This window comes from Ricinus communis, chromosome 5 (assembly GCF_019578655.1).
Source record: "Ricinus communis isolate WT05 ecotype wild-type chromosome 5, ASM1957865v1, whole genome shotgun sequence".
Classification (NCBI taxonomy): Eukaryota; Viridiplantae; Streptophyta; class Magnoliopsida; order Malpighiales; family Euphorbiaceae; genus Ricinus; species Ricinus communis.
In genome coordinates, this window is record NC_063260.1 from 13,815,539 (window position 1) to 13,829,037 (window position 13,499).

Here is a 13,499-nt window from a genome sequence, read left to right on the forward strand (position 1 = left end):
TATATAAAATTTTAAAAATTTAAATTTAAATTTTATTGAAATATTAAAAATTAATATTTATTTAAAATTTATTTTATTTATCTAATTTAAATAATAAGTATGATAAATATATTTATAATTTTTTCAATATTTAATTCTATTTATTTCTTAAATAGAAGTTATGTGCTTATTAATTAAAATAATTTAATTAGAATTATTTGATCCTAGGCTACAAGTTGAAGAGGAATCCTTTATCCAATGTATTATTGAGGAGCCAAAAACTTGTAGTTGAAGTAAAATCAGAAGTGTAAACTAAGAAAATGATAACATTTATGTTACATTATTTTACTGTGCGTACACATGCAAATTGCCAGCAAGAATTTCAAACGAACAAGTGGAATACATATCAGTGAAACTTAAATTAATCTATATAAAGTTGGTTATTTTGTCAATTTGATTAATTCAAAAGAGAAGGAAACAACTCTTGTAGCCGAGTTGAACCATCTTCTTCGTCTGTTTTAAGCACCTGTTACAATTGATTCTAGCAAATTCATCAAAACTTCAGACCCTTAATCCACTGGACATACAGAGTATAGCAAATCCTGATTAAGTAGAGTAAAATTATGTCTTTATTGAAGGCAAGAATTGTAGATGCATAAATCAGAAGAACATCAATATATACTAATGTTAAATTTATTTGTTTCATGGTTCAAAAGAAGCCAGACATGAGTGATCAATCCTCCCCCTCGCCTGAGCTGTTCTGTGTGCCGAACCCATGGACAATTACTGGCAGCATAACAAAGCATTTCAATCCATATGCTCGCCAGGAGACTCCATCTATCTGCCCTGTCTATCAGAAGCTCAGCAAGTAGTTTGGCTTCCATTACTACATCCCAGTCTGATATGATTGCATCGCTCGTATGAAATCCGTCCACTACATCATCAACATCAATCGTCACCTGGTCGCCAAATGCACTATCTTCGAAACGACTTTCTAGCAAATTCCTTGAAAAGCAATGTATCATAGACTCTGTTTCTTTTCTAGTTGATTCTATGTTCTTCAAGAAGATTGCCAATTTAGCACAAGCACCTTCGAAAAGAACGTTCCTTGTGCCAATGGAAAGCATGCAAGGACGTTCAGCTAAGAGAAGCATCATGTAATCTGATAGATATTTTGCCATTGCAAGCTGTTGTTGATGATCATAATTGGTATTCTTACTCTTATTAAATTTTTCCGGTGCGTAATACCAAACATCAGTTGCAATATGCCATATGATTATAGCCCTTCCGAAACTGGTTTGCTGGTTTGCTTCAGTGGTATAATCTGTCTGTATGCTCCAGTTGAATTGGTCTAGACATTTGAACCTCTCCAGAGCCCATTCCCCTCTTTTGCTGAAAGGTTGCCAAACCCTCTGTCCAGAAACCTCCTCTATCTGTTCAATTATCAATTTCTTCATGTTTCCAGGAACTATAACGTAACTTGTTAAACGATACCTCTTCAATCTTTCATCCCAGCCCCTAATCTTGAGGATCCTACTGATTAGTCTACCAGACAAGGTAGGATCATGGTATAGACAATATTGCAGCAAATTTAACTGCTCCATACAATTGGACCACCTAGGCCACCGCATTGGGACCTGACGAGCGAAAAGTTGAAGAAGATTTTCCACAAAAGGACTCTTGCGATCTTTAATCATATAAAGTAGTGCCCAATCTGAGTAAAGGATCGATGCGAGTGCATAAAGCTCCAGTGCAATTGCTCCAGATAGCAGCAGATAGGTAATGGCAATGTCTACCATTTTGTCATATTTTCTTGAGACAAGAATAGTTAAAAGCCGCACATCAGCGTTCCTGAACAAGATTGCAAATCCACACAAGCTGAAAACTAGAGAAAGGAAACAAATGAAACGTCGAAGAAAACTTGCCCAGGAATAATTAATGGGAGATCTAGTGAAGAGGACATCATACATAAAGCCTAACTCAAATTCTGCTATTCTGAAAACATCTTCAGGATCATAATAATATGTGCTCATTGAAGGGAAGTTTATAGACAAAGGGTGACCTATCCAATTCTGAAGATGTGGCTTTAAATGCTCGAAACGTCTATAGGCCTTCACAAGCAATTCTAGACCTGGAACGGAGGACTTGAGAAACCATACCCTCTCTGCTTCAAGAATATCGCTGTTTGATAAAGTATCAAAGACGGATTGTGTACTAGCTGAGCACCTCAGACACCAAACTCTCTCAAGACTTTTAATTGCTCCACCAACAAGCAAAGTCAGGGCTATGATTGAGAGCCAAGAATTGTTCCAAGCCTTGAGAAAGATTAACAGGACAACACCTATCTGGACTCCTAATTCAAGAAATTGTCTGTAACCCAACCTATTATCTTCCACTGCGTAGGCGGTAATGCTATCAGGACCGCCAATGTGCACCAGAAGCAATGGTGCCCATATAGCCCTGAGCTCATTGTTTGTGACGTTCACTTTGCGAACATCGCCGTAAGTGATATTGGTAAGAGCAATGGAGTCATTACTGGTTTCAGTGAGCTTGCCAAGGGCAACTGTGGAGACGTATGTGCCCATTAAATAGCAAAACCAAACAATGAATCGGACATAAACTCCTGAGTTGTACTTCCTGCGTCTGCCATATACTGCAAGTACCATTTGAAATCCTAGACTTGTCACTACCAGCGCTTGGATCTCAAATGCATCCCATAGTTGCCTCACCAAGTCTGAGCTAAATATTTCTTTGGCAACCTCCCAACTCATTCTTGAAAATTGCTATAGATCAAGAAAGCTAAATGTTCATCAGCGAAAGACAAGAAAACATAGCATATTTAAACACAAGATAAGAGTAGAAATTGCTAATGCGACAATTAAAATCATTCTGATTTATTTGTTTATTTGTGTTTTATATTTTCTTTTATCCCTTGAGGTTTAGTCTAATACATAAATTGGTCTCTACATCTTCTTTTATTACATCAAGATACCTTTGAGTTTTAATAAAACTAACAACCAGTCTCTGCCGCGATAGTCGAAGGACAAAACTAGTAATTTAAAATTATAATTTGATCTTTAAACTTATTATCAAGTACTAGACTCATTCAAAATTAATTTTATTATTAAATTAGGATAAAATCATATTTTTAGCACAAATTAGTTTTAGTATTTAATTAAAATAATAAATTTAAAATTCTTTTACTTGTTTATGTCTTTTATTTTTTAACATAATCTAATTCTATAGAAATTTAAATGTATTAAAAGCACTTATTTTTATTTAATATTTTTAAATTACTATGTAGTATAATTTTAGATTTTAAAATAAAATAAATAGTTAAAAGTAAATATTTTTATTAGACACTAAAATGTAATTATATTAAAAATAAAAAATTTACTCGTATTAATTTCATTTGAATGGTTGATAAACAGTTTTATTTTAGACATATAAGATTATCATGATCTTCTTTATTAATAATAGACTTGTCAACTACAGGAATTTTTTTGTAAAATTAATTGGTGTCTAGATTACTTTTAATGTAGTCTAATTATAATATATAATAGAATAACAATAGAATGGTATTACTCTAGTTTGATAATTATTTATTAATTAATTAATTTAATTAGAAACTAAAATTAATTTGTGCTAAAAAAATAAAAATCTTATTCTGTTTTAATAATAAAGTTAATTTTATATGAGTTTGATATTTGATAATAAGTTTAATGATCAAATTATAATTTTAAATTATCAGTTTAATTCACCGACTACCACACAAAGGAAAGTAGTAATTAGTTTTATGAAATCTTAAGAGGTTTTGGAATAATAAAAAAATACAGTGTTCAACTTGTATATTAGACCAAAACTCAAGAGAGAAATAGTACTGAATTCTATTTTTTTATAGAAAATTATTAGACCTTTTATACTTCAAAGTTTATATACTCAGGTTTACATTTTTCTATAAAAAAGAATTATTTTTAAGTGATTGTAACCTTCAACTAATTATTGTGAAATCAATAAATAAAAAAATATATCAATGTTTCTTTTCCTAAATTTGACTAGGGGTAATATTTTAAATAAATCATATTATATTTAAGACTTTTAGCAATCAATTTGATACAAAATCACTTAAGAAATATACAAATTTCATATTATATTAGCACAAAATAAGAACATTAGTTTGATTTTATATTAAATTATAAAATGGTAACAACTGTAAATTTAAAATTTATAAAGAAAAAGAAGAAACCATAGACTATGAGGAAAGAAATCAAGCAAACAGAATTGACCATAAATGAACTGAGATTGAAATAAAAACATCGATTAATTAAATTGATAAATTCGGTTTTGGTTTATATTTTGTAAAAGAATTTGGTTATATTTTTAATTATATAAAATATATATAAAAATTGTTAAATAATGTTTATTTAATGTCTTATTTTTATTTGAAAGTATATGGAGAAAAAATGCAATGTAAATGAAGAACGTCTGAAAAGTTTGAAAAGAAAGCTGCCAATTAATACCTGAGTGGCGGCGGAGCTGAGTCCGAGTAATTAGCAGAACTCCTGAAGACAAAAGGGAGTACGAAAAACGTTAATTCAATTTCGAAGACTCTGAAAGTTGGTTTATGTATCTAACAACTACCTATATATATATATATATATAAACAGAAGATGACATCATATTAATTCCTCTCCTCTCTCTCTCTCTCTCTCTGTCCGTTTCCAATTTAACAAAAGTGAAAAAGAAAAAAAGTGAAAAATTGAAGTTCTTATTCTAAATGATGCTTTGCTTGTTGAGCTCTGTTTCAAATTCCTGCTCTTTTCCATAAGATCCAAGCTTTTTATTTGTTTCATCAGTGGTCATTAAACAAGTTTTACTTAGTTGTAGTTTGATTATTTCACTATAATTTTGTTAATATTTGTTGCAATTTGGTCCAATTGTCATCGGAATTTACTTAAATTTACTTTCCACTTGGGCTTTTAACATTGCTTTGCAGTTTATAAGTAATTAAATTACAATAAATTAATACTTTAATGATGGAAATGAAATCAAGTACATACAGGATGGAAGTGTAACTCACTATATTCTATATCAAACATCGGATAGTTCAAAAAAAGAAAGGAAAGGATATAGAAAAGAAAATAAATAAAAGATTAGATAAAAATAAAAACATGATATAATAATATAAATGGTGATTAAATTTAATATTTTATTTCATTTTAATTATAATATTTTAATTTATTTTTATTTCAGTCATTTAATTTTAGTTTTATTTCACTTTAACATATGGCAAAATAATTAATAAAATTAAAATAATTAAAAAAAATATGATATGCCAATTTCTTATTTGCAAAGTGACTAAATTATAACTAAAACTAAAGTTGAATGATAAAAATGAAATAAACTAAAATTTTATAACTAATATGATATTGCCAATTTCAAATTTTTTAAATTAATATGAAACTAGTACAAACTTTATACCCATTATGAGTAAGGAAAGCCCATTATTAAGCTTATAAACAACCTTATTTAAAATAATTAAAACTAATCACTTAAATAATAATAAATATTATTATTATTAAAAAGAGATATTATTTTAAAGATATAATCACATTTATATACATAGACCTTCAAATAGTGAAAAAAAAAGAAAACCGTTTGGTTTGGTTTAGTTTCCTTTTTCTTTTTTTGTGTGCCTCGCTATCATATTCTCTTTTGTCCTTGCAGAATTGGTATACATAACACTACTATAACTAGTGAGCATTCAATGAAATTAAATTCGATTTATTGATATTGAAATCTTCCCTAGAATTGTAGGATCTCAGGTTCAAACCCTACTTAGAGCGAATGAATTGAAGGAAAAGAAAAAAGAAAAAAAGAAAAGCTAAAGCAGCCCCAAAATTAAAGTTCGAATGATGGGGTAAAGAGAATACAAAATTCTCCAAGGCTTCATATTTAACTTTCACCAAGTTTGAGAGGTGGACCACAAAATTCTCCAAGGTTTCATGTTTAACTTTCACCAAGATTGATTAAAGCGGAAGCAAGGAAGTTATTCCATTTATATATAACGTAATGCAGCAAGAAAACAAGCCACAGACCACACCTGTGCTTGAAATCAATTACCTTATTTTGCTCTAAAGTTTAAAACAAAAAAAAAAAAAAAAAGAAAATGAGCCAAACCACGGTATCACATTCGGAGCTGAAAAAAAAGCCACGATCGGCAAGAAATCTTGACGATAACTCGATCATGGAGGACCTCAAGGTGGAAGGTACGCCTGAGGATCTCCAACCATTTGATGTCAAGCCTCTTTTCCATCTGGTGGAGGACATCGTCAATCGTGCAATCCAAAATGTTAATAGCAGTGTCATGGTATATATGTACATTCATATACATTGCCAAGGCATAAATGCTTTTTTTTTTTTCTTAAACCAAACCAAGTATGAGGTACGTGCCTTGTCACTTTAATTGTTGTTGATTGTGCAGGACACTAGAGCATACATGGAAGACAAGACCCACAAAGAAGAAGTCATTCGTATACGTGAAAGGTTCTCCTTTAAGATGGATCAAATCTCGTACAAGGCAATTGCCAAGAAGCAACTTCTGATTTGAGCTACTTCGTACAAATTAACATTATTTTTTGTTTAAGACTAAATATTCATATCTGTGAATTTGCAGATAGCATACAACACTTCGAGCGGAGAAGATGAACACGCCACACTACTCTCAATAATAAATAAAATTCTATCAGGGCATTCCTGGGTAGCTAAATTAATATTAACTCTAACAGCTTTTGCTTTGAACTATGGAGAATGCTGGCGTCTTGCTCTCATCTATTCTTCAGACCAGCTTGCCAAGTCCATGGCAATTCTAAAGCAAGTAGCTGACATTCATAAGCTATCTGGACTCTCTGCTCCTCCGTTGGAAGCTGTTAACGATCTAGTCAAAGCAATGATGGACGTGACGAGGTGCATCATTGAGTTTCAGGACCTGGGAGCCCAACTTGACAAGGCACACCAAGTAACAGCATATTCTGCAGGACTAGCCCAGATCCCACTCACTATCTACTGGGTTATCAGAAGTGTATTGGCTTCTGCATCTCAGATTACCAGCCTCACCAGCTTGGGCTTTAAGTATGCTTTCTGATGATCTTGCACCAGTAACCACTCAACTTTAATTACACTTGCAGTACGTAATTTTGGTCATGACAAAAATTTAATCCCTGATAATTTTAATCTCATTAATCTTAAGCTTACTTCCAGTCAAAATGTAACTTGAATATCACATGATGCCCGATTGAAATTCATCTAGATGGTCTAATTTGCTATGAAAATTGAAATATAGTGATAGTTGTCTATTAAATATTTTGGGCTAATAATATAAATAGTCACTAAATTTTATAATAATTTTTATTTTAGTCATAAAATCATATTTAATTTCATTTAATTATTAAATTTAATCTTAATTATATTTTAGTCACATTATAGTAGGAAACTAATATATTATGTTTCTTTTTATTTATTCTTTTTTCATTGGTTGTGTTTTGACACGTGATATTCTTTTATTTTAAAATAATTAAATTAAAATACAATTAAATATAAATGATTGAAATGAAATAAATTAAACAAAATAAATTAGAATTCTGTGACTAAAATAAAAATTAATTTAAAATCTAATGACTATTTATATTATTATTTAAATATTTTATATTACTATAACTAGCTAATGATAGTTATTACAGATGCAGTGATAATTATAGTAAAGTTATAACACTATATGTGAATAATGATGATTTCAGCTATGTAATATCAAGCACAGAGAAGGAAGAACTAATCTTCTTGACAGAAAAGCTTAACAACAAGAAAAAGGAGATTAAGAAGCAGCAAAACTTATGCCTTCCGATCTTAGGTAAGCCGTAATTGATTAATTAAGTAACTAATCCTAGTCTAAACTCTAATTGATTAAGGAGGCTGTACAAATAGATGAGTAGTAATTGTGTGTGAATATAATGCAGAGAAGGCAACCATGAAAAAGCGTCTGGGTATAATTAAGAGCCTTCTTGAACTTCCCCAAGTTGACAACATGAATATTCTCAGGGCAATTATTTACTATAAGGATGATCAACAACCACTTGTTGATGGTTCCAACAAAAAGGTTTCTTTTTTTTTTTTTAGTTTCCTTACCGAGTTTATTGATTGCATTATCCAAGTTCAAACTTTTTATTTTTCCTTTTTGTAAATTTTATTAAAGAATTTGCTTGAACTGCTATTTTGTAGAGAAATATCCTGAGAAATAATAGACTCAAATTATGGTAAAATAATTATGTCAATCAGCAGAAATCATTCGTCACATAAATAATAATTATTAAATCCGCAATATATAGACTTATCTAATTCATTATATATATCATAATAAATAGTGAATTGTATGTAAATTGAATATTTTATAGTCAATCATTCACTACTAATAAATATTTTATTTTAATTTAGTATGGAACATATTCACTCAAAATAATTAAATATTTTTATTTTAATTAAAAACTATTAGATTTCAAAAAAAAAAATAATGAAATAAAATAAAATTTAAACAACTTAATAAAATAAAATTGAAAATTCAGACCCTTAATAATAAATTTTGCTTAAATAATATTCTAAATGTGGCAGGAAAGATTTGAATCAAATTACTCTTCTAAATTTATTTTCCGGACTCACAAGTACTAACAAAATATTGAATGGTAATTGCTTGCTTCTAATCGGCAAGAACAGGTTGACGTCGACGTCCTGAGGAAAAAACTGGTGCTGCTGCTAATTTCAGACTTGGACATTCCGGAAGATGATGTAAATGTGGTGAAACAGATATATGACAAGTCAAGGAACATCGAACAAATAAAGGGTGAAGACCAATTTGAGATCGTTTGGCTCCCAATTGTTGACCCATCCTCCTCTAACTCTGAGACTGCTAAAAGAAAATTTGAGGAGAAGAGGAACTCTATGCCTTGGTATACTGTGAACCAACCTTCACTGATTGCTCAGGAAGTTATCAAATTGGTTAAGGAGGAGTGGCATTTTGATAAGCAGCCAATTATTGTGGTGATAGACGCGCAAGGCCAGGTTGCCTGCCCAAATGCACTACCCATGATGTGGGTCTGGAGGAATGTAGAATACCCTTTCACTATAGGAGCACAGGAAGCTCTATGGAGAGAGAAGAGTTGGAACCTTGAGTTGCTGGTGGACGACATCTTGCCATCAATCCTTAAATGGGTATGTGTTTTACTTATCAATAAGAAAGATGATTGGTGAAGTACCCAAATATACAGTGTTAATTCTATCCCAGTTTTTAGAGTAAACTAACATAATATCCATTTGACAGATAGGTGATTTAATATTTATTATAGCTTGGTTTCATTACTGCGACTCGTTACATACTCTGATAAGAAATTCTTAAATAAATTCGGTCTATCCCGTCACGTGGCAGACAAAATGTTAACCTCCTTAATTGCTAATATCATTAATCATTACATATTTCACACACAAACCAGTATCCAACAAAAATTAAATGCATAATTGAGCACCTAATTACTAAACTTCAAGCTACTGTATATTTATTGTTACAATCATCAGATGAGAGAGGAAAAGTGCATATGCCTTTATGGAGGAGAAGATATGGAATGGATCAAGATGTTCACGACAAGAGCACCTTATGTAGCAAAAGCAGCTGATATTTCGTTGGAGATGGTGTACGTAGGGAAGAGAGAACCTAGTGAACAAGTTCAGAGACACATTACAACGATAACTAGTGGAGGACTCAGCCACTCCATGACAAGGGAGGAACAATGGCGCTTTTGGAAAAGAATAGTAAATATGGGGCATTCCAGGATGCAGTTAGGCAACACTATTTATGAGGATCCCATAATGCAGGAAATCATTTCATTGCTTAACTTGGATGCCACCGCAGGCGTATGGGCTGCTTTTGGTCATAAGTCAGATTTAATCATCAAAGCAAAAGGAAACGAAATCTTGAACAGCTTAATTCATTTTGTTGAGTGGAAGGGTAGTGTGGAAACAAAAGATCGTTTCGTTCCTGCCCTTCAAGATAGCCTCATTATGCATCAAGGCCAGATTGGTGAGATTACTTGATATACTTACTGAATTATTGGTCTCGCATTGAAAAGTAGAGGTTCTAATATAATTTTCCAGTATTGCAGATGTAATTAAGCACATCGAATCTTTCGAGAAACTGGTAAGTCAATTTAAGACGACCCAACAAATTGACTGCATGAGGGTTCTCAAGGCTTTGATTTCTGGGAAAAATCATTCGCAGCCACTTGTTGATGGAGCCACCAAGAAGAGGGTAATTTGATTTCATTCCTTTCTACAACCCGATTCATTAGAAAAATATAATATCAAAGGAAAACTTGATTTTTAATTATTCACTAATTTTTCATTATCAGCTTGATGATCTTGTCGATTTCCCCAAACCCCCAGCCCCAAATATTAACAACTTCCTGTAGAACAATAATTGGTTACATTAATTCGGTCCAACTGTTGACATAGCCCAGAGCTTATGGTTTGGCTGTTGAGTGGTGCTTGAACTGGCTCAGGTGTTTGTTCGTATGACCCTGAAATTCAAAAATTTAGACCTAAATATAGTTAAATTTTTTTGTTAAAGAAGGAAAAAGAAAAAGAAGTTAACTGTACAGAACTACAAATGCTCACTCGATGTAACTCTATATTTGGAAATCATTGAATGTAATTTAGGTATGTTTGATAAAAACAGGTTAACATTGATCTTCTGAGAAGAAAAGAATTGCTATTGCTGGTGTCAGACCTTAACATAGAGGAGATGGACATTGTTGTAAAGATATACAATGGTATTCATCAGCAGCAACAGAAACAGAAACCAGAAAGTTCATATGCGATTGTATGGCTTCCAATAGTAGACCCAGCTATCATGCGGACGTCAGAGAGGGCGCTAAAGCAATTTGAGAATCTGCAGGCCCAAATGCCATGGTACTCAGTGCACCACCCTTCAATGATTGACCAGGCAGCCATGAAGTTCATCAAAGAAGTGTGGGGTTTTGATCAAAAGACTATTCTTGTGATGCTTGATCAGCAAGGGAGGGTTGCATGCCCAAATGCTCTTCACTTAATGTGGAATTGGGGCACTTCATCCTTCCCTTTAGCCAACTTAAAGGACAAAGACCCCTGGAAGGATATTAGCATTTTGAAGCTTGAACTGTTGGTTGAGGGCCTCGATTCGCCAATTATAGATTGGGTATGTTTATAAATATAAAATCCTTTTTAATTTTGATAAAACTCTACTTTGGCCCTTTTCTTTTTATGATTTTGTTAAGTCTTGATTTCTAAATTATAAATTTTCCTTCTAATCGAAGTCATATATTTAGTACTCATTTATTTTTTTCTGGCAAAAAGAATTGAAATGTTGTTTGATGTCAGATTAAAGATGGAAAATTCATATGCCTGTATGGCGGAGAAGACATGGAGTGGATCCGCAAATTTACTAACACTGTACGTAAAGTGGCAGAATTTGCTAGAATCCCTTTGGAGATGCTGTATGTGGGGAAGAGCAATCCGAATGAACGAGTGATGAGGAACATGGAAACTATCAAAACTGAAAAGCTTAGCCACTGCTTGGAACAACGGAGTCTAATCTGGTTGTTCTGGTACAGGATACAAAGTATGTGGAACTCCAGATATCAACTAGGGAAAAAGATTGAAGATGATCAAATAATGCAAGAGCTGACTTCGTTACTTAGCTTTGATGGTATTGATGAATGCGGATGGGCCTTAATTTGTAAAGAAACAACTGAAATGGTAAAAGCCAGGGGGAGCGACTTTTTGAATTGCTTGTTGAATTATAGCGAATGGAAAAAGAATGCATTGCAGAAGGGCTTCTTGGCTGCGTTTCAAGAAAAGCTTGTGGGCAGTAGTGCACCGGAGGAGTGCTACCAGCTAGTGCTTCCTGAGTCGGTTGAGAACACATTAGGAAGCGTTGATTGCTCACAATGTCACTACCCCATGGAAAGGTTCATCGCATTTAGATGTTGTGGCTGATCATATTCTTTATCGTTCCCAGGAATTCATGTCCTTCCCTATTCTTGTTTTTCCTTCTCTCTTTTTTTTTGTTTTTTTCTCTTTTCTTTTGTTTTTTTAAGTTTTAAATTGTCCAATGGCTACGTCTATAATGTGAAACCTAAATTATCATATCAGATACATTTTGAAGTTTGGTCTTTTGGCACATCAACTCTAATAATTGTTTCCATAAAATAAAAAATAGAAGTTATTTATACTTGATTTACCGCATATTAAATATTCTTTATTGTTCTTCTACTTTCCAAGTGATGTGAGAATTTTCATCTCAAAAGAAAAGTGATGTGAGAAATTCTTTTCCAATCCTCTCTTTAAATGCAACTAAATACGGAAGAATAAGAAAATGAAAGGCATGAATATTTTACATTTTAGCATATTAAATAATTAACTCATATTTAATTATTTAAGAATAATAAATACTACATCTATTAGCTCGGTTTATAGATTGGAACATCCACCTAGACTAAGTATGATTTTAATCAATGAATTTAGGATCAGCTTTAACTCAAATGGCCAAATACATATTTATATATTTGAACTTTAGTCATTTAGTCAAATTTAACACTTGGACTTTTGATTTAGTCTAACAAACACATAAATTTATTTTTTTATGATATTTTAACACTTTTTCACATGTATCTTTATTTAATATGTCTACATATATCATACAAAAATATTTAAATATTATCAAAAAATAAAGTCCAAGTACATGTCAAGTTAAATTGAAAGTTAAAAATGTTTAGATATTAAATAAATAAAATTCAAGTATCTATTAGGTTAACTCGGAAATTAAAATGCTAAACCGACTGATCGATACAATTTTAAAGGTATAAAATATATATTTAGCCAATTCAAATATAAGAAATTATGGTGAGTCTGGATTTGGAATGGGTTTTAGTAATTGTCACATCTAGTACTGTTTCTCGGTAATTCAAAACACAAGACTTTGCTTTAAGATAGTTTTAAGGATTCAAAATATTTGGAGATGCATGTAAGAAAAATATGTTTAAATCTAAATGTTTTTCGTGTTATATCATTGCAATTGTAGCCAATGGATCATGTAATTATTAATTTGTCCTTTATAAGTGGAGCTTCCAAATGCAAAAGCATAAAAGTAGTGAAACTCTAATCTTCAAGGCTTTCAAAATTCATGAATCTTTCCCGTGCGTTACTCCAAATTAAGTATCATCTTTTTAAAATGAGTTACTCCTTTTCAAGAGAATTTCCACATAATCTAATGATTTATAGAAAATTATAACTATGTTCAGCTTGTTTGTGTCTTTCACTATTAGGCCTAATTGAAATTGAACCCAACCCCTTGTGTTTCTTTGATTCAATTTTGATTGGTTTACCTCAATGGGCTCCGACACTTTAATAAAGTTAACGTCAGAAAATCATAGATATATTATATA

At 31.7% G+C, this 13,499-nt stretch overlaps 2 protein-coding genes across 2 annotated transcripts; one reads left to right on the forward strand and one right to left on the reverse strand.

The window, feature by feature from the left end:
- Positions 1–585: 585 nt before the first annotated feature.
- Positions 586–4,590, reverse strand: LOC8260347. Its single transcript, XM_002526917.4, has 2 exons — positions 4,500–4,590; positions 586–2,762 (listed from the first exon to the last, which is right to left on the reverse strand). The coding sequence occupies exon 2, from the start codon at positions 2,748–2,750 to the stop codon at positions 651–653; it is 2,100 nt and encodes a 699-aa protein (XP_002526963.2). The 5' UTR covers positions 2,751–2,762; positions 4,500–4,590; the 3' UTR covers positions 586–650.
- A 1,116-nt stretch (positions 4,591–5,706) lies between these two features.
- Positions 5,707–12,203, forward strand: LOC8260346 (protein SIEVE ELEMENT OCCLUSION B). Its single transcript, XM_015724014.3, has 10 exons — positions 5,707–6,349; positions 6,464–6,559; positions 6,656–7,110; positions 7,776–7,885; positions 7,992–8,131; positions 8,743–9,237; positions 9,598–10,099; positions 10,182–10,327; positions 10,754–11,251; positions 11,434–12,203. Exons 1-10 carry the CDS (start codon positions 6,149–6,151, stop codon positions 12,049–12,051), a joined length of 3,261 nt encoding a protein of 1,086 aa, XP_015579500.2. The 5' UTR covers positions 5,707–6,148; the 3' UTR covers positions 12,052–12,203.
- The last annotated feature ends 1,296 nt before the right edge of the window (positions 12,204–13,499 follow it).